Source organism: Cinclus cinclus, chromosome 18 (genome assembly GCF_963662255.1).
Source record: "Cinclus cinclus chromosome 18, bCinCin1.1, whole genome shotgun sequence".
NCBI classification, from domain to species: Eukaryota; Metazoa; Chordata; class Aves; order Passeriformes; family Cinclidae; genus Cinclus; species Cinclus cinclus.
Window position 1 is genome coordinate 7,075,024 of NC_085063.1, and position 25,696 is coordinate 7,100,719.

The following is a 25,696-nucleotide window of genomic DNA, read 5'->3' on the forward strand; positions in this document are numbered from 1 at the left end:
TAAGTGAGTGAGTCCTTCCCTGGGGGTGGCTTTGTTCATATTTTATTTAGTGCACTTAAAGTGACATTTTCTACAGCTGTCACAAGTGAGGTGGCATTTTCTGCATGGATGTTGGCCCATGCAGGGAAGGTCCCCAGCTGGAAGATGCTCTTGGCCCATGTGTTCATAGCCAAGCTAAGAAGCAGAACTCCCATAAGATTCATGAGCAACCCAGTTCTTGCCTACAAAAGAAATACAAAGACAGCTGTTGAGTTTAGACTGGACATCTACAGCATGTGAAACACGAAGTTATTTGAATGCAAACATTATAAAAATGGAAGGCTTAATTGCTGTTAATATTAGCAACATTTAAGCAGGCTTAAAGCCACAAAGGCCATTCTGCAGCTGCTTACCAAGCTTTGATCCATCAAAAACATTAACATCTGTTTAGCCTCAGGAATGTGAGCAGGAACTGGGACTAAGCCTAATTTTACTCGTAAGATTTATTTCACTGGGCTGGGGAAATTTTCCTGCATCCAGAAACCTATGAAAGTTGAGCTGCTGATACTAGAGGAACAAGACAAGGGGCTGGGGGGTGCTGAGCACATTCAAGACCAGTTTTGTCAACATTTGGAGCCATGGTGACTTCAAATTTCAACTTCATACAAGCTCCTTCCATCCTGTGCCTTCAAACACTGTTGAGAACGGTATCAGACTTCTGTCTTCTCATTTTATTACATATTGAGGTACTAACAGTGCAGAAAAAATCCTTTCTTTAAACATGCAGGTTGATTGTTTTCATCATTTCATGTATCTAAAGGAACTTACCATATCCTTAACCATCAAATGTCCAGAGGAAAATGCAATTGAGTTGGGAGGTGTTGAGACTGGCAACATGAATGCATAGGAGCATCCTATAGTTCCTGGTATCATTAAATAGAGGGGATTTACTTTCAGACGAATGGCCTGGAAAACCAGAAAGGAACAGAAATTGGACCCTGGGGATTTGAGCTGACAACAGATCAATCAAAAGATGCAACTATCCAGTGCACTGTGCACAGGCCTATCCCACACTCTGTAGTGAATAATCACATCTCTCAAAATCTGAAGGATTATTATCCTTCAGTGCCCACTTTATGCTACAAGGCTTGTTGCTCCCAAGGGTTTTGAAAAGCCTGAAGCCCAGGAGCAGGAAAATTACCCAGTGCCTGTCCCAGCACAGACCCAACACAAACCTGCCTACCCAAGGGGCAGGGAAAGGAGGGGGCAGAGGATGAGTTGGTCTTGCCATGGGAGGACCTTACCAGCTCTGCCAAGACAGGCAGGAAGATGATAATAGTGGCAGTGTTGCTGGCAAACTCCGTGAACAAGGCGATGACAACGGTGATGAGGATGACAGCCACGGGAGGTGGCACACCCTCCAAGGGATGCAGACGGCCTCCTATCCACACAGACAAGCCAGACTCCTGCAGAAGGGGAGAGTAAAAACAGGAGTCATCCTCCTGCATGCCTGCAGGGACCTGGTCCTCTCCTAGAACTTGTTCTCAGGGTGTGTCGCAGCAAGCAGCTTGCAAGGGGTTGTGCCCTCCTTAGTTACGTGCTGTGTAATTGCTGCCACTTGGAGTTGAGAAATACGTCCTGTGAGTGTGATGACTCCATCGATACAAGTTTTCCAAAGCCAAATGAGAATGCCAAATGACAACCTGATAAAATCCAACCCTGTGGTCAGGATGGTACCACATGGGCCTCACCTCACAGCCCTTGGCCATGGCAAAGCCTCCTCCAAGCAGCAGGATGATGTTCCAGGGCACTGTCTCTTGGGCCTTCCTCCAAGTCAGCAAGGGCTGGGTCTCTGTGTTTGGTGCTGGACAAAGAGGAAAAGCCTGTGTCAAACACCCCCCCGAGGAGGAGCATCAGTCATGGCCTGACTGAATGATATCATGAGTCTGACAGCAGTGCTGAAACTCACTGACCAGGAGCTGCTGATCAAATACACATGGAGTGTCTTGAGTGAGCCAGCTAAAGGAGCATTCAACTTAGTATCAGACTAAAAAAAAATAAAAAAATCAAGCAATAAAGTTTTCTTTGAGGCTTTCTTGATTTAATATAAAATATCTCTCTGTAACAGACATGAAGATTGTCTTCACCAGATGGTGGTCCATAGAACGAGGAAATTTTCTGCCATTTGAATTACAAAATGTTATTAATTTTCCATTTGTCATTCAAAGGCCAGTGAGTTTTACAGTGGAGAGCTCATCTCCTCTAAAAGCCATTTTTAAATACATAATAAAGTGAGCTCTGTTGTATGGAAGGATGCACTAATGGGGCTGAATTTTTTTGTTGAAAAAGGGCACATATTTTATCCACAGGAGGCCTGATTAAACATCCTCCTGTGTACGGACAACACAACAAATGTGCATGACTCAGAGCAGCTGCTGTTCTGTTCCCACAGACCCCAGGCAATGCTCCACCATCCACAAAGGGCCTTCATCAGCTATTTCTCCACATTCAGATCATCTCTTATTCTAAACAATTTATGAATTAGAATTTGTATTACATCGATACTCAAGAAGACCAACCCAACACTTCAAAACCTGCTGGGGAGTTTGAGCTTGGGAGTTCAAATTCTAAAGAATTCTAGAAACTGAGGAAGAGCACCTGTATCTGAGAATGGAGAACTAGCCCAGCTCTGGCCTCTCAGAGGGGACAGGAGCTGTTGGGAAGTCAGACACCAAACCTCTGTTCCACCATCAGGTCTGCCTGATGTAAATGGGGTAAATGAGCACCCATTTCAGGTCACTTCATCCCACCATGGCATCAACCCTGGCAGCTATGTGAGCAACTGAGTCATTCCTGCCATCAGCAGCAGGGGAGTGACTGCTAAACCTCTGCTGGTACTTCATTAAACAAAAAAACAAAACAAAACAAAACAAAAAACCAACCAAACGAAAACAACAACAACAACAAAAAAAGCCCCTCTAGGATCAAATGGCACCTTCAGGCCACACTGCTTCACACAGCCAGTGCTGCTGCTGCAGCTCCAAGGGAGGAGAGCATTGCTTCTTGCCCCATGCCTGCTCTGCCAGGACACAGGCAAGCTCAGAGTTCCTGCCTGGAGGGGTCTCCTACTCACCTTTCATGTCAAACCACCACCTGAAGGAAGGTTTTTGTGAAGGGAAGAAGAACAGTATAATCACGATGGTGATTCCTGTAACTGCATCTGAGATAAACCTGTCCAAAAGCAGCAGAAACATTTGTAAGCACAAGCCTGTAGAATTACAAAGTTTATGAGAACAGGGATTTACCAAAGAAGATTACAAGTTTCCTTCAGGTTTGAACAATGCTTGCTGTTCACAGTTTTCTTTTTTAATGCCCTGCTGAGCTACATTTCCACCATGGCCTGTGAACCCCCAGAAAAGCTGCTCTACAGAAGTAGAAACCAAGATTTAATCCCCTCCACAGTCATGTTCTGGTTTTCTGATGCAGAGTTATAAGGACGAGTTTCCTCAGCCTATTGCAGGGAGGAAGAGAGACAGAGCCCAAACCATCTTATTTATATGAGGTCTTTGCAAAATGCTCTGTCAGGTGAAGGGCAAGCTCCATTCAGCAAAAAGCTTAAACATGTGTTAGATTTAAGGAGTATTAACTGATGAGGAAAAGGTCCATAACTATTATATTAAGGAAACATTTATCCATTTATCAAACTAGGATTTTATTTCAAAATAACCCACAAAACTATGAGGATCTTTTAAGAAATAACAACACCCTCTCTGAGCTTTAGCATTCCCTAACTGCAGTATCTATTCATCTTCACAAGGTATGGTTGTCACAGGGGACACAAACTTGGCAAACAGAGAGGGTAGCACTCAGAATCAGCTCCTGTCATCTCCCTTCAGTCTTCAGACCCGGTGGAATCAGTGGACTGCCTAAAGGACTCAGTATTTCATTGTAAATATGCCTATAAACAGCATTCCCAACATTAAATCTGAGGGATGGCCTCAAACAGACACATAACAACTTCCCACTAGCTTCATGCACCTCCTCTAGGGGAGAGAAAAAGCAACATTGGCTCTACTACTTGATGCACAGTTAATTTACTCCAGGAAACCTGAGTAATGGTGTTAAGCAACACAATCAGAAACTCAGGAATGTCAGTGACTGGGAAATGTTACTGCAAAATGGCTGAGTGGAATGAAAATAAAGTCTTACCCTGGTGCAAACAAGCTGGCCCAACCTGGAATGAATTTGGGATCCCTGGAGAACAGCATGATTGCAAACATGCAGAAGAAGAAGAAAATTGCCTGTTCTGCAAACCTGAAATGAAAAGAAATGAGGTTAAAATGCTGATATGCTAAAGGGGTGAATCCAAGCTAGGACAAGTATCCAGCTCCTGCTGCAGCATCCTGGCTGAGAAGTGAGGCTGATTTTCTAAAAACAGCTACAGTGAAACACTGGAACAGATTGCAAATCTATTTGCAAATACTGGTGTTTGCCAGCAGTAGTCTCTTATTGGAAGACATTAAGGAGAGGTGAGATGGAGATCGGGAATGTCACAACAGCTGGATGCAAGGCTGAAACTCTCTGGGTGTGACAGAGGGGAAGGGCCAAGCAGCTCCTCATGGTCATTCCTCTGACCTTGTCCCTCCAGGATGGCAGCCAGGGATGGTGACACTGCAGCTCAAGCAATACAAAAGGATAATTGAGATTCAAATTGTACATGAGACAGCAGGAACAAATTCCTCCAAGGTCAGAATCTAAACGCTGTCCCTTAGACACATGACAAACAGCAGGGTAAAAGGCAATATCATTCACTAAGTATCTAGTGGAGTTAAGGTTTAACCAAGGTTTAAGATGATGCCTCGAAATTCTATTTAAAATCTCTCTGAGCACAAGCAAGGGCATATAAACCCTTGGGAAGAGACTGCTTGAGCTGATTTTCAGTTATGGGGCTGCTAATCAAATTGGTAGAGCTCAGCTTAATGCACTTTCCCACTCCTAGATCTCAAAGTGGGACTTTGATTCTTTCAAAGACATTTTGCAGGCTGCTCGATAATGTACTGAATGGAACAAATAAACCAATTTCTTTCATTTACAGCACAGGCACAGCGAGCTGTCTTTGAAGAACCACTCCATGCTCCACACAACAGAAATAATTACAATGTCAATAGCACGACACAAACATCACTGGATATTCACAGCATTGCCCTGGGTATGAAAATATTATTTTACAGATGGGAAAACACAGACCATTTAAAGATAAACCCTACAGGTTCAATGATCTTCACTAGCCTTGGCTGCCTAAAATATCAGTGGATTGTTGGATATATGTAGGGCTGGATTTCTGGAGATACTCAGCTTTTCCTACTTCCCCCTTTTTTTAGCATTTTTCAGAATTCTTAAACTCATGTTTCTTTCTGCTGGTGCCTTACTCCAAAATATAATCCCCATCATGGCAGTTTGTACCAGCTTTTACTTTCCTCACTTGACTAGCATAGTTGAGGGAATTATTCAGAAAAAGTAATTTGTTCCATGGCATGGATCTGACTTCTTTCAGTATACTTTCTCTGAGCTTTAAGACTTCTTAAAGTATATCCACAATCCATATGATTCATATCCATAATATGATTCACCAGCCTTCTGAGCAAATGCCTACTGCTTTGCAGGACAGGTATGCACAAACCTTTGAAATCCAGCCTGTGTTGGTTAGCAAATAACACACACAGAACTGGGCTTGTTCCTGGAGCAGAAAAATCATAAAGACTAATTAAACAACCCAGCATGAATTCCCTCTATAACAGGAATGTTGTTCTTCAGAAGATTTGAGTGCAAGCTGCTATTTGCAATTATTCACGCTAGCAAAGGTGAGGAGGCTGGAACATGCAAAAAGCAAAGTTCAGCAGGTTACAAACAGACTGAGTAGAAATACAGGTATAATTTTCTTTAAAAAGCTCCATTCCCCACAGTCCTCCACTCTTAAAACAGGGTATTTCCAAAACAATTTAATTTCTTTCTCATTTCTATCCCAACTTTACAACTCACTTTGTTGGACCCAGTTTCTGATAGTCCTCCTTTATCACCTCCTTGGCTCGGGCTTCTGCATCCACTCTTATATTTGACTTTTTTGTTTTCCAGCCCCTGCCAAGAAACACAATTACATTTTTACAAGCATTTTTACATGCCTCTGACCTAAGTGATACATAGGAAATAATGCATTTTCTATGCAGCACAGGCAGGACTCTGTGTCCTTCTCCAGCAGTTGCTCTTCAAGGTTCAAAAAGCTGCACATCTTTGGCTGCTCAGTTTGTGTTATCTTCAATTATGAAGACTAACAACAAAAATCTCTGCTGAGATAAAGGTAATAAGTCTTTATACATCCTTTGTCTCTGCATTCATACAAAGGAGACCCTGCAGAGGTGAGGAAGTTTCCTCTCATTTATATTCTGAACTGTTTCCTCCAGCACGGGCTGTGATTGCCAAATGAAAGCTCCAACATTGCAGGATTTCCTTGTCTTCCTTCCAAGCAAGTTACCTACTTGGGCAGAATGACTAGGAATAGGGTAACACACAAAATTAATCTGTCCCTTCATTTCTCAAGTCACTTGTAATTTCCTGGGTGATTCCAGGATGCTGCTGAGGATCAACAAAAATGTGAAGAATTTCTAAGTGGCTGGGAATGTTAATGTGCTCCTGGCTAAGCCTCTTAGCCTGGCTGCACTGACTGCACACAGTTTGCTCCTTTGTAGCATGTGCATACAAATGATATATTCATATCTTGCACTCCATCTCCCATGTGCACATCACATCCCATGACACTGAACTTGGTTTCTAACACTGCCTGTGACCTTGATTAAACCTACAACCCCAAATTTCTGTATCAGATGCTTCTGCCCATCCCTTGGTCCCTGCCCTTCCTTAATTCATTTATTATTTCAAAGGGATATGTTGGCTGGATGTTCTATATAGACGAATGGTTGATCTTCAAGATCTTCAAGATTCTTCATGATCTTGCACTTCAGGTTCCTGGCCCTTTATCTTCTTGTTTTTTGGGAGGTGTTATTAACAGCCCATACCTCATCCTTTTACTGCCTTTGGGACTCAAGCAAAGCTGAAGCGTCACCTGCCTGTGCCCTGCTGCAGACACCAAGGACCTGCCCACAGACCAGGTCCAGCCATTATCTCCAAGCATCCCCAGAGGCTCCTGTGGAGCCTTGGCTGTACTTGTGGAGCTTTGCAGGTCTCCTCCACTGTCACCACGGGGGAATTCTGGTATCTGTGCTGGCCCAGCTCTCCCAGCACAGCCAGGCTTTGTGCTGGGGGCAGGAGCCAAAGCAAACACAGAGCAGCATGTTCCCTGAGCACCACAGCAGCTCTGCCTTCCAGGGGCTTTGCTCTTCTCTCACCTGAGGGGCTGAGGCTGTGCCATGCCCAGTCCTCACCAGGGGACGTGGGGATTCAGGCTGGGGTGCACACCAGCCCTGGCACACGATGTGAGCAGCACAGCTCTCAGCAGTGGGAGCCAGCCAAGCATCAAGAGCAGCATGCAGAGCCTCCTGAGAAACCCCACCAGCAAGTTAAGAACAAGCCTTTGGCATTTTCTGGATCAAAACTTTCCCATTGATCTTTTTTTTTCCCTATGTCTGAGACAATGTAAATATTTGGACACCTGTTCTCCTTTTCCCCCTCTCCCCACATTTGCATTTTAAAGTCAAAACAACAATTAAAGGCTTTTCTAAATATTACAAATTCTGTATGGTCCCTGGAGGAAGCAAGGCTCTGACTCTGTTGCTGTCACTTGTGAGAGTGTGGAGAGGGAAGAAGGTCTCCACATGAGCACCAGGGCAGTGCTGCAATTTCTTTAGGTTGTGCACACAGCAAATATTTACTGGAAAAAACATGTTATTCTCAGTTACAGATTAACATGTTGTTGTGAAATTTAAGTCCTGTTGTGAGGTAATCTGTTCCAAACCCAGGTTTTTGCCCTAAGAAGAAATCCTGTCTCTTTTATGGGGAAAAAAAAAAGATTTTATCATGGTCTTCAAAGTTAGATCTTGCTTTTCCTTCTGTCATTAAAAATCTGCCATTTGCCCTCCACAAGCCAAGGTCAGGCAGTTAAACAACCTTTAAAAATTATACATTTAACTGAAAGAATATAATACATACTCTGTACACACATTTCATTTGGCTAAAGTATATGTAACTGTGAGATAGCTTTAGAACTTTCCTATTGTATATCAGCTTTTTAAAAATAGATGACTTGTTATGGCCTGCTTGAGTTAGTTGTAAATTCCCCCACTTTCCAGGAGATGATCCTGAGTGATATCAGTAGATTTAGGATGAGAAGCATGATGAATACGTATTTAATAATGCTGATATAACCAGATTATAGATATGTATCGTGAATATCAACCTACCTCAGGTTAATTCCTCCATACAGGATGGAGATCCATAGCCATCCCATGAGAAGAAAAATCAGCATTAAAGGAAATGCAAACATAAACCAAGAACCAAAGTTCACCACATCACATTCTGGAAAATAACTAAGCAAATGGGAAAAATCAAGTTAATGCACGATGGGAAAGCAACCCTTCCATCCATGGGTAAACAAGCATCTGAAATCAGCAGTGAATATCCCACAAACCTGCCCCTGTGCATTTAAAAACTATCCCTGTGGCTGCCTTAGGAGTTATGTGCACCTAAGGAAACGTGAGGAGTGTTGTGCTGGGACAACTCCCAGGCCATCCTGACACCCTCATTTCACCCAGCCCAGCTGTGCAAGCCTGCAAGGAAAGATCTGGAAATCTTCTCCAGGTGGCCAATGCCTTCATACAAAGACACTCCTGAACACCCAGGATTAAATCCTGCTACAGAAACTGCTGGAGAGTCTGGACATGAACCTTGCAGGGATGCTGCAGTGCCCAGGACAGGCTGCATGTACTTCTTGTAGAGGTCAGCAGAAGTAAGAAATACCTGTGGGCACCTGGGCTGGCACAAATCTCTGTTCCTATGCACATAGGAGGAATCTTTTATGACTAAGAAAACAGGTCAGAAGTGGTGCGTTCATTGTTTTTCTTTCCCCCACAAAGCAGTAGCTATAATTGCTCACGAAGCACTAGATAGTGTGCTTCATCAAAACAGTTACCAGGTTAATTGTGGGCATGGAGTCAAGTCCCATTAAATTCAATGGTTTTAAAAGCATCAGAGAGGTGAAGCACACATGTCCCAGTTTGGCTGCCAGCCTGCCTGCCTGCTGCAAACCTGCTTATTAAGTCTAAGGCTGCTGCACTCCCTGCTTTCATTTCCCAAAACATTCTGGAAGGGCATGAATTTTCCAAACCGGCACTCTGCACAGAAAGGAATTTCCTACAGGGATGAAGAAGGTGTCTCTGTCTTGCAGGATTTACAAGGATCCCCAGGACAGCCTCCCATACCTCTTCAGCTGTCCCAGCAGGATGAGGTTTGGTGCAGTTCCTGTCAGCGTTGCTGTACCTCCGATGCTGGCTGCATATGGGATTGAGATGAGGAAACCTTTCCATATGTTTGTTTTGTATTCCTCCTCCTTCTTTAAGTCTGAGAGAGCATCACTGGAAAGCTCCTTCTCCTCCGCCAGATCTTTGCTTTAAAATAGTCCAAAAGAGAATCCGGTGAAAGCCCTGGTTTAAATACAGTGCAACCACTTCAGAGCCTTGACAGAAGGAAAACTCCCAGTTTTTAGAAATCCAAGCTACCAGTGTGCTCAAGGACACCTTAGCAGCTCAGTGCTGCAGAGGGGTCTGCTTGGTGAAGCGCCACACAGGACTGTGAGCCTTGCAGAGGACAGAGCATCCTCAGACCCATCCATGGGAGCTGGGGGTGCCTCTGCCTCGCCCAGACCCTCAACAGCTTGTAACGCTGAGCATGCAGTCCACAGGACTGCCAAAAGGAAAAAGAACTCAAATTTGATGGATTTTGAGGAAAGAAACATCTATTCCTGTGTTCCTGAAAAGATGCTTCCTCCCCATCCTTGTTATCAAAGCAGGGCCATCAGCAGTGTGTAAATCCTGAGGGGTTTTGCATCATGGGCTTCACACATTTGATGTTCCTGAGGAAACCAAGGCACAAATCCCCAGCAGGAGACACCTCTGGCTATGATTTCACAGTGGCTAAACAAAAACCTCTGTAATGATTTGGACATGCAGAGGGATGCTGGACACACAGAGGAGGGTTTTTATCATCAGGCTGCTAGTGACTGGGATGTTCGATATAATCAAAACATTGCAATGATTGAATTTCAAATTCCTAACACTTGGTCTAGCTCAGGGGACAATTCTCTCTCAACTCTCTAATACAAACTTTATAGTTAACTTACTCCTCAGTACTTGCCAGAAACTGCATCTCAGTTGGCACAGTGTAAAGTTTATTCTGCTGTAAACATGCTGAAAAAGAAAGATGAGGACTTTAAAACAGTTCAAAGCATCTAGAAAATTCTCCTTGAACCAAACAGAGGGAGAGAGGAAGCAACTACCATTGCAGAAGAGGGGCTGTGCAAATGAAGGATGAGCTCACACCAAGGGGATGGGGTCAGGAGCACCTGGCAGGGATGAAGGAGCCCACCTCCTCCTGCCACGGCTCCAGCCCCACCACAGCACCCAGCTTCTCCTCCAACACCCAGACACCTAGTTCCTTTACAGCTTTTGCCAGAGGCTGGCCTTCGGGATCTTCTTACACTGCCAAGACTTCCAGGACATCCCTTACCAAATCATGGGTTTTGGGGGAGGATTAATCATAAGTCATTCATAGGAAGAAACACTTTTTTTTATCTGTAAGGCAGGTTCCCCAAGGCATAGCAGGAGCACTTCCTGTCACTGAGCTTCATTCCCATGGGGTGACAATTTTACACCCTGCAGACATCTAGTGCAGTCACCATAAGGCTGTCATTCCTTCTTTAAAGACAAGAGTGAGACACATTCAGGGATTAAGTTTTGTACCAGGTCCTCCAGAAGCCACCTTGACAAGAAGGACCATTCCAAACCCATCATCCTTTCCACAAACAACAGATCCCACAGGCTGAGCAGCCAGTCCCAGTAAACTGGGAACTTCACACCACTTGACCACACCAACCCACGGGAGAACTCAGAAATCAAAAAATGGAAATGCAATACAATCACTCTCTGTTAACAGACCTGACATTAAGGCTCAGGGCATTTGTGGTCGTGGCTTGAGGTTGGAAGTTGTGCTACCAAACTCCTTTTCCCATGTTCCTCACAGGACTGGAGCACTTGTGAGTTTTATCCACCCTCAGCCCAGGTGGCCCTTCCCCACCCCTGCTGGCTCTGCTGCCTTTCTTTGTCCTCTCTGTGTGGTTTTGGGTCCAGAGGTTTGTGTGCCTGCACTTCCCTGTGCTCTGCAGACAGCTACAGATAAAGCTCAATTCCTGCTACTGCCACCCAAGCAATCCCCAGATTTCCTCGCACTCCTCTTGCCCAAAACCCAACCCCCTTCCACCCAATATGACCTAGAGATCTAGAGCATGGAGAGAAGCCAGTGGCCAAAGTCTCTGGACTCACTCACGTGTGCACCAAAGGCACCGTGCTCACTGCAGCTCAGTGAACCAAGGATTTTTGCAATGTCATGTTTTACACATCGCTAATTTACTGAATTGGAGTTAATTGCCTTGGACACACACATGCTGAGCTTTCATCCCAACCTTGCCACGATGAAGGGATGTAATTAGAAGGATGAACATTAACCCATGGTTGACTGTTGATCCCTCAATGGATTTAGCCCAAAGGCCTGAACACTTCTGTCCCACTCAAGCCCAGTCTTGCCTCTGCAAAAACATTTCATTCTACCTCATTCTTAATTTTTTTCCCCTGCTAAACTCAGTCTACAAGCCCAGCTGGGCAGGACCATCTGTGAGTTATCTTTCAAGGAAGGATTGCAAAGGTAACCATGGAAAGGAAAGCCAGGCCTGCTGCAGAGTTCTTCCTATGAAACTTGTAAAAGAGGAATTGAAAATTATTATGGGTCCATACGTCAGAAGAGACCAAAGATACCAGAGTTTGGACCCAGCTGTACACACTTCTCACAGAGCAGTATGAGGATTCTGTGGCCATTTCAGCAAAATACCTCATATACCCTAGAGGCAGAAATGCTTTTCCTAGATAATTTTTGTTTTAACGAGATTTTTACTGTTTCTAAAAGATTAAGAAGACATGAAAAGAAGTATTTCCACCTACTGAGGGATGCAGGCAACAGTGCTGTGGCCTCTACCTGCCAGCATTGCCTGGGATTAGGCAGTCAAACCAGGCAGCAGTGTCCAAAAATGCACATTTCCCACCTACCCCTCTAGAGACATAATTTCCAGGTCTGTGACTCAGTTACACCTCAAGCACTGAACGCAGTTTATCTGGAATTTGCAGAATATTCTCTAAGAAGGTGATTTTTACTGGGAGATGTTAAAGATGCTCAGAGAAATGAAATATTGCCAATGATGAGTTAGTGGGCAGAAGCAGGAGAGAGGTCAGGCACAGCAGCTTCCAGTTTATCATACACCTATTTCTGAAGATGTCAGGCAGAATTGCAGGGCCCACCTCCAAAAGGAAAGTTCTAGAAGCTGAAAAATATCTGTTGGTGTCAAATTTCTAACCCTGCTTTGATCCACGAGAACCAGCTGGGATTTCAGCCACCCAACCTCACTACCTGCTCTCTTTCATCAGCAGCCAAGCATGTTAAAGTGAACAAATTATTACACCCAGTTTTAGCTGTCAGTGGCACAAGAATGAAAATAATTGCTGATCTATAACATGCTGTCCACATGATTGAGCATGGACATAAGTGATCAGAAGCTTGAGATTCTCTCATCAGGAAAAAAAAAGTGTCATCAGCTGATCAGAGATCACTTAAATTCAGGCTGTGTGTGTGTGTAAGAAAAGTCCTACACAAAACTGGTTTCATACACTTGCTGAGATTTTTTGCTGTAAGCCAAATGCTTCGAAGAGTCACATATTCTTTATTACACTTTAAATTGTTATTTTTCGTCATCCAAATATATTTTAGCCTCCTGGACTCTACCACAGTGTTATGAAACCAAGTCAGTTGGCAGGCTGATCTTACCACATGCCATTGTAGAAGTTTTCTTCCACATACAGCTACCTTCACAAATAAATCTGTCTTTTTTGATGCACAGATCAAAATACAGATAGATTAGAAACATTTAATAAACTATGAAATTTATGAATATACCTTTTTCTCATCTGCACATCTCCACTCCTGAGTGTAATATCAAATTCATCACTTTTGACTGACTTCAGATTTAGAGCTTCCTTCAAGAACTCAGCTTTGCTCATCCATTCAGAAAGATTACAGCAAAGGATGAGTCTAGTTCAAATAAAAAGCCTACATGAAAATACAGATTTTTATGTACAAAAAGTTGTACATTTTACAGGTGATTCCTCCTACAGTTTTATCATAGATAACTTTTTAAAGCCTTTATCTCAAAGAAAAAAAAACACAAAAAAAAACCCCAAAAAAACAAGCCATCATCACACCATCACATGATATGCAAAGCATCACTTTATTCATTCTTCTACGTGCATGCCCCTCCCTTGCCTTTTCTGGTTTCTCATACCACTGCAAGTGTTGTGAGTCAAGGATGTTAATTCTGTGCTTAATAGTGCCTAGGACAAGGGGTTGAATCTTCCTTTTGTGTGTTCTCAAACTCTACTGTATTTACAGCCACAACTACACAGTCAGTTTCAGAGGCTGGGGACAAAAAGATTCAAATCAGACTGACAAACACAGAACAGGAAATTATAGCAAGGAAATCAGTGGGCTTGATTTTAATAGATGTGAACAGTCAAAAATTCATAAAGCAAACATGATAAAGCAACCTGGATTGCAAATATCTCATGATTGCTAAGTATCAATGACGAATGATTAATTATCTTTATTAGAGTGTGCACGTGTTAGAGTCTTCTGGGGACTCCTTTATCTGCCTTAGGACTCAGCAGGAACTAAGAAGCCATTGCTATTAAATCACAGAGGCAGATGAATTACCAATTAGTGCAAGAAGAAGCAGAAGAAGCTGTGACTACTCCTCCAGCTATCAGCAACAGCTGCAAAGGGGATGTCGGGATGTCATTTCTGGTTTGCTGTTTCTCATCACTGTCTGCCAGAAGCCCGAAGTTCTGGTACATGGCTTGTGAAGAGAGGGGTGGAGGAAAGCCTTACCTGGCCACACACCCCTGACCTATCCCCAACCTGCTCAGGAACGACACCAAACTGCAGCATCGAGATGGAAAAAAAATCACAAAGCACTTCATAGACAGATATTTAACCTGCCAGCCTTCCCTTGAATCCTTGTTTTCTCCTCCAGCTCAGGCTCCAGTTCCATGGGTGAACAAACAGGAAAACAAGAGAACACACATGTCCAGCTCTGTGTGCCACAGGGAGAGACCTGCCCTGCCAACTCACAGCACTCATCACCCGCCCTATGTACAGCCCTCCCTGGCTCCAGCTATCCCCACAGCATCCCTGCAAACCCCACCACCGCTGTCCCACGCAGCTGGACTTCACCCTGTGCCAGCAGCAGGTTTACGGAGCAGGTTGGCTGGGCATCACCCCTTGGTGGTTTTCCAGGCCACTCATAAGCATTGCCTCCTTCGTGACATGAGGAAGGGGCAGGATAAAAGGGAGTTTTCTGCCAGTATTCTTCCACCATGGGAATAAAGTGGGCAGTGAAGTGGGACCAGCCCTGGGACTGAGCTGCAAGCCAAGGAAATGGTGTTTGTGCCAGTGAAGTCAACAAAATGGGGCAGGTTTGAGAGCAGCAGGGCAGACCTCAGCTGGCTTATACTACTGCCCTGTCTCAGTTACCTTGGTTTTCTTCATTTTCCCTGTTCATATCCTTAGATGTGTCTTTCTCCCCAAAGAGGCTTTTTAAAATTGCATTTGCAATTGGAAGCATCATAGCAGTTGAGGCAGTATTACTTAACCACATGGACAGGAAAGACGTTGTCAACATCATCCCTAAGATTAGTCTGAAAGAGAGAAAAAAGGAAAAGCTGAATTTCTTCAGTTTGGCAAGTTCTCTGACACTTTAGGAGGAAAAGCTCACATGCAGAGATAACAAAACCAATACCCAAAAGGATTCTATGACCCTCCTGAAACTGGATGGAGCACAAGTATGGGGCTGAACCAAACAATTCTCCCTGTGCTCCACTGGCCCAAGGGCAGACAGCTGAACAAACACAGAAGCTGGAGGAAAGGGGGTGTGGACAGCCCCCAGTGTAGGAGCAGCACAGCAGAGCCTCTTCCCAAGCACCTGCAGCTCACATCCCCCATGGAGAGCCCCCTGCTCCCATAGTCACCTGGCTGGCTGGACTCCCACCAACATGAGGACCCGGAGAGCAATCCTGCGGTGTAAATTCCACTCCTCAATGGCCGAGGCCATGATTAAACCACTGAGGAAGAGGAAATTGGTGTCTAAAAAGTACTGTGGGCAAACTTTGTTAGATGGGAGGATCCCCAGGAAGGGAAAGAGGACGATGGGCAGCAGAGCTGTCACAGCCAAGGGCAGCGCCTCCGTGCACCAGTACAGGGCCATCAGCAGGATCACATAGAGACATCTTCCTTCCTGCAAAAGGAGGAGAGGAAAAGTGAGATGTGGCATTACAGAGACACCTTGTCACTTGGACACACTCAGAGAAGCAAAATGCTCCAGTTACTCCCTTAAGGATACTTCTCCCAAAAAATTTCCATCAAGTACAGCATCTTCTCCCCTACATTGTGCAAGGGCTTCAGGACTGATCTAAGATCACATTAAAACCCAAAATCCTCCTTCATTGCCTGATCTTCCCATGTGCTACAGGCTCGCAGGCATCAACCAGGGAACCTTTGGAGAGCAGGAACTGCCCCACAGTGTTGAATCAGGGCTGGTATTTCTGCTACCACGCTCAGGTGTCTGACCCATTTAATGTTTGTGCTTTCCCTCCAACTTCCACAGGGCATGCTCTGCAAGAACAGCCTTGGGAGATGTACATTCCACAGATTTGCAATAGGCAGCGCACAGAAAGGTTTCTTTTCTTGGATCAGCGTCTCCCAAGAGATTTGTGAGAACGTATTCCATGGCAACTCATCCCAGCCCCTACGGAAATCAGTAAATCAAGCACCCTGGTGTCACAGCACTTCCTGCAGGCAGGCATCGCCCGGCCTTGGCCAAGGCTGGCAGAAACCCAGTGCCCCCACACCACAGTGTGAATTCATCCATCCACCCAGGAGGCACAAACTAGACCAAACCCATTTGTCACTACGGCCAAAATAATGAGCAATGGAAGGAGGTCAGGAGAGCGGCCCCGAGCCCGGGATGGGAGAGCCCAGCACAGAACTGGGCTGGGCCACAGCAGGGCTGAACAGGGATATTGTCAGCAAGCACAGGCTGAGTGCCCACAGCGCTATAAATAACAGCTGAGAATCACTTGGAACCCACAGAACTATTTATTTTATCACTTCTCCAGCTAGTTGAGCAGGTTGAATCGCTACTCAAAGGCACCTCTGTCCCTCTGCTGGGACCTTCCTCCCCTGGACTGAGTCTGGGCTTCTGAGAGGGAGAGGATGGCTCTGCTCCCTGCCAAGGCTGGGAACAGCGTGGGCTGGGGACAGCGGGGAGCTCCATTTTGGGGATAGTGTGGTCTCAGCCACATCATTTGAGGGTTCAGCCAGGCAGCAGAGCAGGTACAGCACAGCCAGCACCTGCCTGTTCACCCACGAGCAATTTGCTGCAGGCCTGGGCTGAATGAAGTGAAAGCCAACGTGGATTTATTGTTCACTACATCTGCAAGTGAGGGTTTGAAAGGTAGACAAAATGATAGAACTCCCGATTTTCTTTTAGCACCCAGGTTTTGCATTCATAAGGGGTCCTGCTAGCAAGGCCCCAGCACTTCAGTGAATTTGGAAACACAAACACAGCAGAACTGAGTGTAACTCTCTTTTTTTTCATACATTAATTGTAGCAGTGTCAGTGCCTCAAATGAAGTGCCCAAGATTGGGATTTAAAGATCACTTTCAGACCTAATTTTAGATGCCAATAAAATGATCTATGAGAGTGTGTGAAGCAAAACCCTCAGGCTCAGCTCAGCCCTGGCACCTGGAAGCTCTCATGGGCTCCCCACGCTTCACTTCCCCCAAACCAGCAGGACCAGAGCTGCAAACCTGGCAGTGCTAAACTTTACAAAAATAAATAATCCTGTTTTAAAGTGTTTGCCACTAGATTAGTGATTTGATTTCTGTGCCAACTGATAATTCCTCTTTACTATGGTTCCTTTTATAGGCAAAGAAATAGCTTTGCTCTCATTAAGCCCTTTTCCATTTGATTTCCCAAGGTCATATGGATAATTTTTTTCTTCCACTGGCAAAATATTCTTCAGTTTCCTGCAAGGAAAGTTGCACCAAAGTCAACTTCAAAATAAAGACACTTCGGCTTTTACAGGAGTAGAGCAACTGAAAATATTTAACAATGATACAAGAGCATATCAGTGAAGGCTTTAATTGACTTTACAAAATAGATGATGTACAATTTAGAAAACTAATTATAAGTAATGGATATTTATTCTCCACTGTATGGAAAATGTCCTGGAAAACAAAGCAATGAGAGACAGCTTCAATCTAATAACTCCACTGCAAGATCAAAAGCCAAGGGATAAAACTGAAACAGGGCAGAAAGAACTGCTATGTGAAAGGCTTCCCTGAACTTTTTAAACCTATATGAATCAACAGGAGACCACTTGAAGAAAGCTGCAGTGCTGTTTATCCAATTTATTCCACCCTAAAAGAGGACAAATTGCAGTTATATTGAAAAGGTTTTTGAGATAAGAACACCACTGAATAAAAAAGGAACAAGACCAATCCACAATAACTTCAATTTCAACCAAGCATTCCCCAGAATGAAAAAACAAAAAAGTCATCAACAAAATTGAACCAAACTCTATATGATATTGAAAGCTTTTTGATTTCAAGATATTTTGCAAACACAAATTAAATGATGTTGCCAGTGTTTAGTATGTTTGGTTAGTACACAAACAAGAAATGCTAACAATTGCAGGAGGATGAGCCTTTAGGGACGTGGCCAAGGGTGCCCCTGGACAGGCTGAGATGAACTTGCTGCTCTGTGTGACACCATCACCTCCACATCATCTTTATCTTTCAATCCCTTGGCTGCATCCTTGTCAAGACTCCTTCTACTTCTTTTATCTCCCTGCAGCTTTGTATTCATATATTTCAACAGAATTCTATCAAAGTTCATGGTGGCACATATGAACTTTAAAATAGATCTTGTGATCAGGTTATTTTTGTACCATTTAATGATTTCCAGGAAAGCACTTGTGGCTCTGGACTGCAGCAGCTCTTCTTCCTGTTGCTCAAGAGCCTTGGGATTGACCTCTGCCCCTCCAGACACAGGTCCTGTCCTTGCTACACTCAAGGCACTGGGAATTTTCCACCCTGGGGGACCTGCTGAGCTATGGCAGAGGAAGCCGAGCCATGAGGTTGTCTCCTGTGGACAGGAGAGCTGGAGGTCTCCAGGAAGGGCAGATGAGGTGCCCCAGGGAAAGGAGGCTCTGGCAGGGAATGTGGGTGAGGTAAGGAGGGCTGGCTCAGCCAGGCAGAGCACTGAGACACAGGCACAGCCACCAGTCCCCCCTGCCAGCCTGAGAGGGACACCAGGATCTTCAGCTGGACCTTGTTCCCCATCAGACCCAGTGCCCACAGCTTCCCCTCCAGGCAGACTCGGCTCTCAAAGCAGCCCTGCCTTGGCACTGCCAAACTTGGGGGTTTCTCCATCAACCCCTGAACGTTGCATGGTCATCACAGCCCCATCAGCCACACAGGCTCCCCCTGTAACCACCCTAGGACCAGGTAAAAGAGTGGCAGACAGGGCTCCTCCAGGACCTTGAGAGCAATACCAAGAGAGATTTTTGGCTGAATTGGAGCTTTTCAAGCCCCTTTTATCCCATTTATCACAAAATAAACCATCCTACCTGTGATATACAGAACTACTTGGAGCAAAAGACAAGCACTGAATGCTGTCATGTCACAGCTGTAACTGTGCTACCTGCCTCACTGCCTGCTCTCCAGCAGGATGGACGTGTGAATCTGATTTCTACTAACCCAGCTCCTGCAAGAATTATGTAATCTGGACACAACCCAAGCCCTGTTTACCAGCCTCCCTGTCAGTGGAGTCATTTTGCTCCTGCTGGCTGCTTGCAGAGTGGCTACAAAGGGGCCAGTAACACAGGGCCACAAAGCTGCAAGACCTTCAGGGAATCTATTTTCCTCTGCTGAAATGACATAAAGCTTATTAAACACTTCTATGTGAACTTCTTGAGGTATTTTATAGTTGGCAAAAAAAAAATTAAAAATCTGCTTTAAAATGAGACAGCTGAAGTCAGATAAAGGGGGCAAAATTGAGTGTGTGGCAAAAAGTCACTAACTCAACAAACAGCAACTGGTACACTCTTCACTGCTCTTGCCAACTTTCACACATCCCATACACACAAATACCACATGAACCACCTTGGCTGTGGGTAGCCAGTCCTGTAGATGTGTTGAGCTAATTACACATTATGGTCTCCCACCTTTTTTTTTTTTTCTCCTTTTTTTTTTAATGCTTCCCAAGGGAGGCTACAGATCAGCCATGTGGTCAGCATCCCTGGTGATCTCCATCTGTACTGGGGCTTGCAGAAATACACCCAGTTTATTGGCACACAACAAACTCTTCAGGCAGTTCTTGCAAAATTATTGTATGAACATTGTCTGAACATACAGATTTTAAAGAAACCAGGTTTAGATATACACAATTTCAAATTTCTGTTTAGTTACTGTCACAGTAAAAATATTTATTATCAGTCAATTTCTTTTGCAGTAGGATTGCTCTATCAGAACTTTGCTCAGTCTAGAACAAAAATGCTTCACTGAATGTGGCTTTTTCTGCACTGTCCATCTGGCAACAGATCACAACATTCATGTTCAACACCCTGCCCAGGGATTTCTTCCTCAGTTCTTCCACATCTCTTTCCATAGAACCACAGAAACAAGCAGTTTAGAAAAGACCTTTACAAACATTGAGTCAATCATTGCAGATACAGACAAGAATCAAGGCAGACATGTTTGATATGCAGTCATTTTTTCCAATTAATATTGATTCTTGTCAGTAAAGATTTCCCTTTCTCCCAACCCAAGTATTGCTGCTTTCACATCCTTCCAGTACCAGCTTGCTCTTTGCCAGGCTTGTCCTCTCTCTGGACTGAAGCTCTCAGAGGATGTACTTCCAGTTATCTCCTCCTTTCCCCACCGAAGTTCTTGCTCTTATCTTTTAATTGGCCACTGCTTCGAGTTTTGTGAAATTGGCCTCCCCAAATCACCACATACAAACACTGCAGAGATTGATTTAGTGTATGAAATGTAAAATCAGGCTACAATCACTTATTTCTCCTGGCAGGGTGCTCTTTAGACTGTTCCCTACCTATCCATGCTCCTGCTATGCTCTCCAGCCAGAATCCAACTCCCCCACAGTGTGCAGGACAACCCACTCCCATCCCCTTTGTCACCTCTCTGCCCACAAAGACGCCCTTCAAGCTCTTTTCTTTCCAGTGCAAGCGATGACATTTTTCTTCTGGAAGATCTTAAAGTCTCCTTGTTCTAACCAGGAGGACCCATCACATCCAAGTTAATTTTAAATTGCTTTATGGCCACCGAGGAAGTCAAGTCTGTTTTCTGAAGGCACTGGGCCCTATTTGCCTGCTCAGAGCTTCTTTTAGCAGATTTGGCTGCCTCAGCTGTTACCACGCCAAGAGGCTGTAGACATTGAGTTCATTAGAAGCTGTTGGAACAAGCTCTTTGCACAGCTCATTAAAAGTGCCCCCATGCCCCTTCCAGCAGAACAGTTCCTCCAGCCCCTCCTGCCTTGCCCCAGCTCTTTGCAATCATTCACAGCCCTCCGAGCAGGGGGGTCGCAGGCACTTCCACTCACAGGACAAATATTCACCATTTCAGCAGCAACCAGAGCGTGAGGTGACACACAGACCCTTGTGCTGAGAACTGGCTCCTGGGAAGTGGCTCCACACAGAGTATTTCCTTCTGCTGCCTGATGTGAAGGACACAAACCACTGTTCCAGACACAACTTGGGAAGCACACCCTGAGGTCTCAGCAAATGCACCCGCAAAGCAGAAATTTCATTTCTCTATTTAACAGAAAGGAGGCTGTAGTCAAAACCATTTACACCAGCCTCCCTCTACACAGCTACCACCTATAGAGGCCATCAATTAAAAACAAGGGCAATTAACATAGCAGCAGTGCCAGTCCTGTCACCATCCCTCTGTGAAGGGACTCACATAGGGATCTGGAGAAAAACCACTGCAGAGTGACAGCTGGCATAAGCTCTAATCACAGCTTGAAGATGTGGACGCTGGAGTCCATCACCAGTAAGCAAGAGCAGACTTGATGGATGATTTTCCTTTTTTGTGTTTCCAGAGGGACATCACTAAAGTGTGGGTTTCACTGGAAATCCCACTGCACCCACATCACAAGGTATCACTCAAAAAAGGGTATAATAATCCAGGAAGCCACATCCTTTGTGTTCTATCAACTTTAAGTCAGGATTTCTTGGTCCCCAGATCCAAGTGAAATGCTGCCCTTGAACCAAAAGCTGAGGTGGCTTTTTATTGTGGAAATCCCTTGAGAGATTAAAATTGCTGAGCGTCTCAGTAGAGAGAAGGTAAATGGTGACATGAAGTGAGAACAGATTTTTAGCATCGACAGAGCAAGAATTTACTGCACAGGCAAGTAAGACACATTCTTGCAAGGGAAGGCTCAACCTGAGACCAGCAGAGGCTGAGCCTCACTGCTTCTCATGTCCTACCAGTTTCTCCTGCACCCTGGCAAGCAGCATCCCAACCACCTCAGCAGGAGCACAGGGCTCTCCAGCTTGTCCAATGCCCCCACGTTTCAGATGCACAAGCACTCAGCAGCATCACGGTTGTTACACTGACTGCACATCACACATGAGTTCCTCCTGCCCCAGCCTGCTGTCCCTGGATGCCCTGCCCGGGACAGGCTCCCAGTAAGTCCAGCAGCAGCCCAGTCAGTTGAGTTCTTGCTGGACACCTGCAGCAGCTCTCGCGACCTGGCTGCCCAGGAGAGCGCTGGGCTCGAGTCCCATGTCAGGCCAGCCTGCCTGACCCCTGCCTCCAGCATCACATGCCAGGACAACTTCCACACTCTGCCACCCCTGATTCCCTGCCTGCTGACCCCTCTCCTGTTCCTCCCCCTTGGTGTTTTTACGCCATGGTTAAAAGTGTAACCTGCTCCTTCCTCTCCCACAGCCCCTCTCGGCTCAGGCTGCGGACGGGGGTCAGGCAAGCTCCAGACGTCAGAACTTAATCCCCTGTTGATGCAACAGCAAGTTTCTTTTCTTCTTGAACAAGTGAGAGAGTTTTGTGTCGAAACCCTGGATGAATCATTGACCCCTGAACATGAACAGATACAACTGTGTACAGGAGTTAACAGCTACAGGTTCCCCCCCGTGCCAAACGCTGGGAGAACCCAGAGAAGCTGCAGTTGGACTTGCTTGAAATGTTGCATTGGTTCACTCATGTGAGCATCCAGGTGTTGACAGGCAGCAGCACAGGTACCAGTCAGTGTCACAGCTACCACCTCTGATGCTCTAAAGCCCGTGGAGAATAAAGAACAGACCCCCAAGGTGAGCAGCCAGCTCTGCCAGGGTCTCCTTCCATCACCACAGCTGTATTCCTGCTTTGCCCAGCTCAGCTGCAAACATTTCCACCTTCCCAACACCACTTTTTCTTTAATAAAACAACATTGATCAGCTCACCCTGTTCATGAGGTCCTCCATGGACTGCACCCTGGAGTGGGCTACCAGCTCACTGGGTGTGAGCAGCACCCTTACACCACAGAGATACTTTTTAATTCTGTACACATACAGAATTCCCTTTCCTGAACTTCCAAATCCTAGTACAACCTGGGTGACACTACACACTTCTACCAGCACACAGAGCACCTAGATCAAGGCCCTTCCCACAGCACTGGGTTCACCTATAATCCTATCTCACAATTTTACCAAGTGCCAAAGTCAAACAAGATGCTAGTAAATACACTTGAAGTAATTTGTTCAGCTTTTGACCATGAATGTAGAAATGTAACTATCCGCTTATGAATCAGCAAGGGAATTTAGTACCTGTTGTGCAATATGTTTTCTGCTCCTTGAGGCAGACGTTTAACACAGCACTATTCATAACTCAGCCAATAATATAAAACAGAGGGAAAAAAGTGACATTAAATCCAAAGAAATATCTCTCTTAATATATGGTGTCACTAAATAAAGCAATGGTCTATCTATATTATTTTTTTAATTTCACAGGTGCATTTTGTATTTCAAACAAGAAGGTCTCACCTGACAAGCACTGAACAGGCAGAACTAAGGGCCAACTTTGCGTCCTTACAACACCTGAATTATTTTTTATTCACTATGTACAGATCATTACTTATTTTGCAATCTAAAAAAAGTCATTCTCAAATGAATCTGAGTCAGAACATGACAGTGAAATCTTGCTTGCGCTGAAGTCAACGGAGCAAAATTCCACAGTGTCTTCACTGCCCCGTGAACTTCCACCCGAGGCTCAGAGGTTCCTGGTGCACAAGAGCTGCGTATGTAGGACAGCCAAAAGAAAGAACCCTCCAGTCCCCAAACTCTTGCCACAGATTGCTTTATGTGCAGCTCATCACATGCTGAAGCACAAACCTTAAGAGGAGACCGGTTTCCACATTTACAAACCAGCACTTATCTTACACGCAAAGCCTTTTCAGACACAGCGCCAAAGGTCGCCCTGGGAGTCACCCACAGCGGTGTGGGCGCCACTCGGGTCCCCCTGGCAGCTCTGCAGCACAAACAGCAGGACAGGTCCCTGTCCCGCTGCCACTCCTATCGCTGAGGGGATGGGACAGCGATGCCGGGCAGGCTCTCAGCTCCGGACACTTACCTTCTACCCCAGCTCTGCAAGCCCCGCCCTGGGTGATGCTGGTCTTGCCTCAGTTTCCCCAGATGCCATTTGGGCACTACTGATAAAAACTACAGAGCACTTGGGTACCAGCAACAGGCACTAGTTGCTGCCACTGGGCTCGAGCTGATGCTGAACCATACGGTCCTCCTACCTCCCAACGTCTATATAAGAAATATTAAACACAGGTTCACGTTATCTATCCCTTCTTTCCCCCGTAAGCCCGCCGTGGCCGCAGGATGCTCCCTCCATCCGCGCTCGAAGTTGTCGCAGAAGGGTGAGGAGCTGTGCAGCCCACGCTCTGCTATCCCCTCCCTCCACGGACAAGCCCTGGCAGGCAGTAGGGTGACCCTCCCGAGAGCCAAGCGCCGCTGCTGCCGAGGCAGGCGGTGGCGCGGAGCGCCCGGGCTGCGTCCCCGCTCCGTGTCCCACAGCTCCCAGCCCGTACCGCCGCTCTCCGCACGCTCGGTCCCCAGGCAGGGTCCCCAGTTTGTTCTCCCGCTCCCCGCAGGCTGTCGGTGCCCGTGCCCCTCGCCCCGCAGCTGCTGTCCCCAGCCCACCCGGTGTCCCGTGCTCGGTACCTTGGGGGGGAGGCTGAGCAGGATGGGCACCAGCGCCAGCGGCGCGCACAGCAGCACCACGAACCTCCGCACGCTCCACGCCTTCTTCACCAGCGCCCCCAGCGCCGCCATCCCGCGCCCATCGCCGCATCCGCCGCCGCGCACCCGCTTTATCCCCCCGGGAACGGCCCTCCCGATGGGCGGGACCCCCCGGAGCCCCCCCGGAACCCCCCCGCCCTTCTCCGCCCCGCCTCGCCCACCGGGAAGGGCCCCGCACCGCCCCACGCACTGCGCCCCGCTACACCGCCTCCCATCCCCTATGCCCGCCCTTCATACGGCCCCTATATCCCCCCTCCTTTCCCCCATCTCATCATTTCCCAGCCTTTTTTCTTTCTTTTTTTTTTTTTTTTCCTTATTAAAAATAAGCAAACACAACCAAACAAAAGGTCAGTGGTGCGGAGCGGGACGCAGCCATGGGAAATAGCAGAAAAGCAAGGGGCAAAGTCTTGGTTCACACAAGTGTGAGCCCCAGCAAACAAGCGACGAGCATATGACTGTACCCTGGGTGTCCTATCAGGCTGGACCTTAAGGATACTTCAAGAGTCAAAAAGAAAACACAAAAGCTGCCCAATTTTAACTCCGAGGGTGGATTTTCTTGACAGCTGTGCCTTGTACCGGGATCATCAGAAAGAAAATGGGGGAGTATGTGGGGCTGGACAGGATCCCCTCTCCTGACCGCAGTGAATCTCAGCAGGTGCTGCCGAGGCTGCCGGTCTTGTCTGAGCGCAGTGAGAGGCACACACCCCAGGAAACCGAGGTGCTCCACTATGAAGATGAGAAGAGATCAAAGCCAAGGGAGATGCTTTTTGCACCACCTGGATTCTTGGAATTGAAGGCTAAACAAAGCTGAGTGGTGGGGAGAAAAATGGGAAAGCAAAGAAACACCCTTAGTACTTCATGAGCATCCTCTGAGTGCCATATATGACAGATGTATAAAACTCATGTTCAGCAGAGAAACCTCCCCGTTTCACAATTAATCAGCTCTCTGGAGAGTTACTCCTCCTTGATATTTCTTTCTGGATCATCGAGAAAGTTGGAGTCAAATGCATTGG

General features: G+C 46.0%; 1 protein-coding gene across 1 annotated transcript; it reads right to left on the reverse strand.

The window, feature by feature from the left end:
* Window positions 1-35: 35 nt before the first annotated feature.
* SLC13A3 (solute carrier family 13 member 3) lies at window positions 36-24,716 on the reverse strand. The gene is made up of 13 exons (XM_062504851.1): window positions 24,606-24,716; window positions 15,327-15,592; window positions 14,833-14,996; window positions 10,325-10,391; window positions 9,408-9,593; window positions 8,391-8,516; window positions 6,019-6,114; window positions 4,189-4,293; window positions 3,113-3,210; window positions 1,731-1,843; window positions 1,284-1,445; window positions 808-945; window positions 36-221 (listed from the first exon to the last, which is right to left on the reverse strand). Exons 1-13 carry the CDS (start codon window positions 24,714-24,716, stop codon window positions 36-38), a joined length of 1,818 nt encoding a protein of 605 aa, XP_062360835.1.
* Window positions 24,717-25,696: the final 980 nt, after the last annotated feature.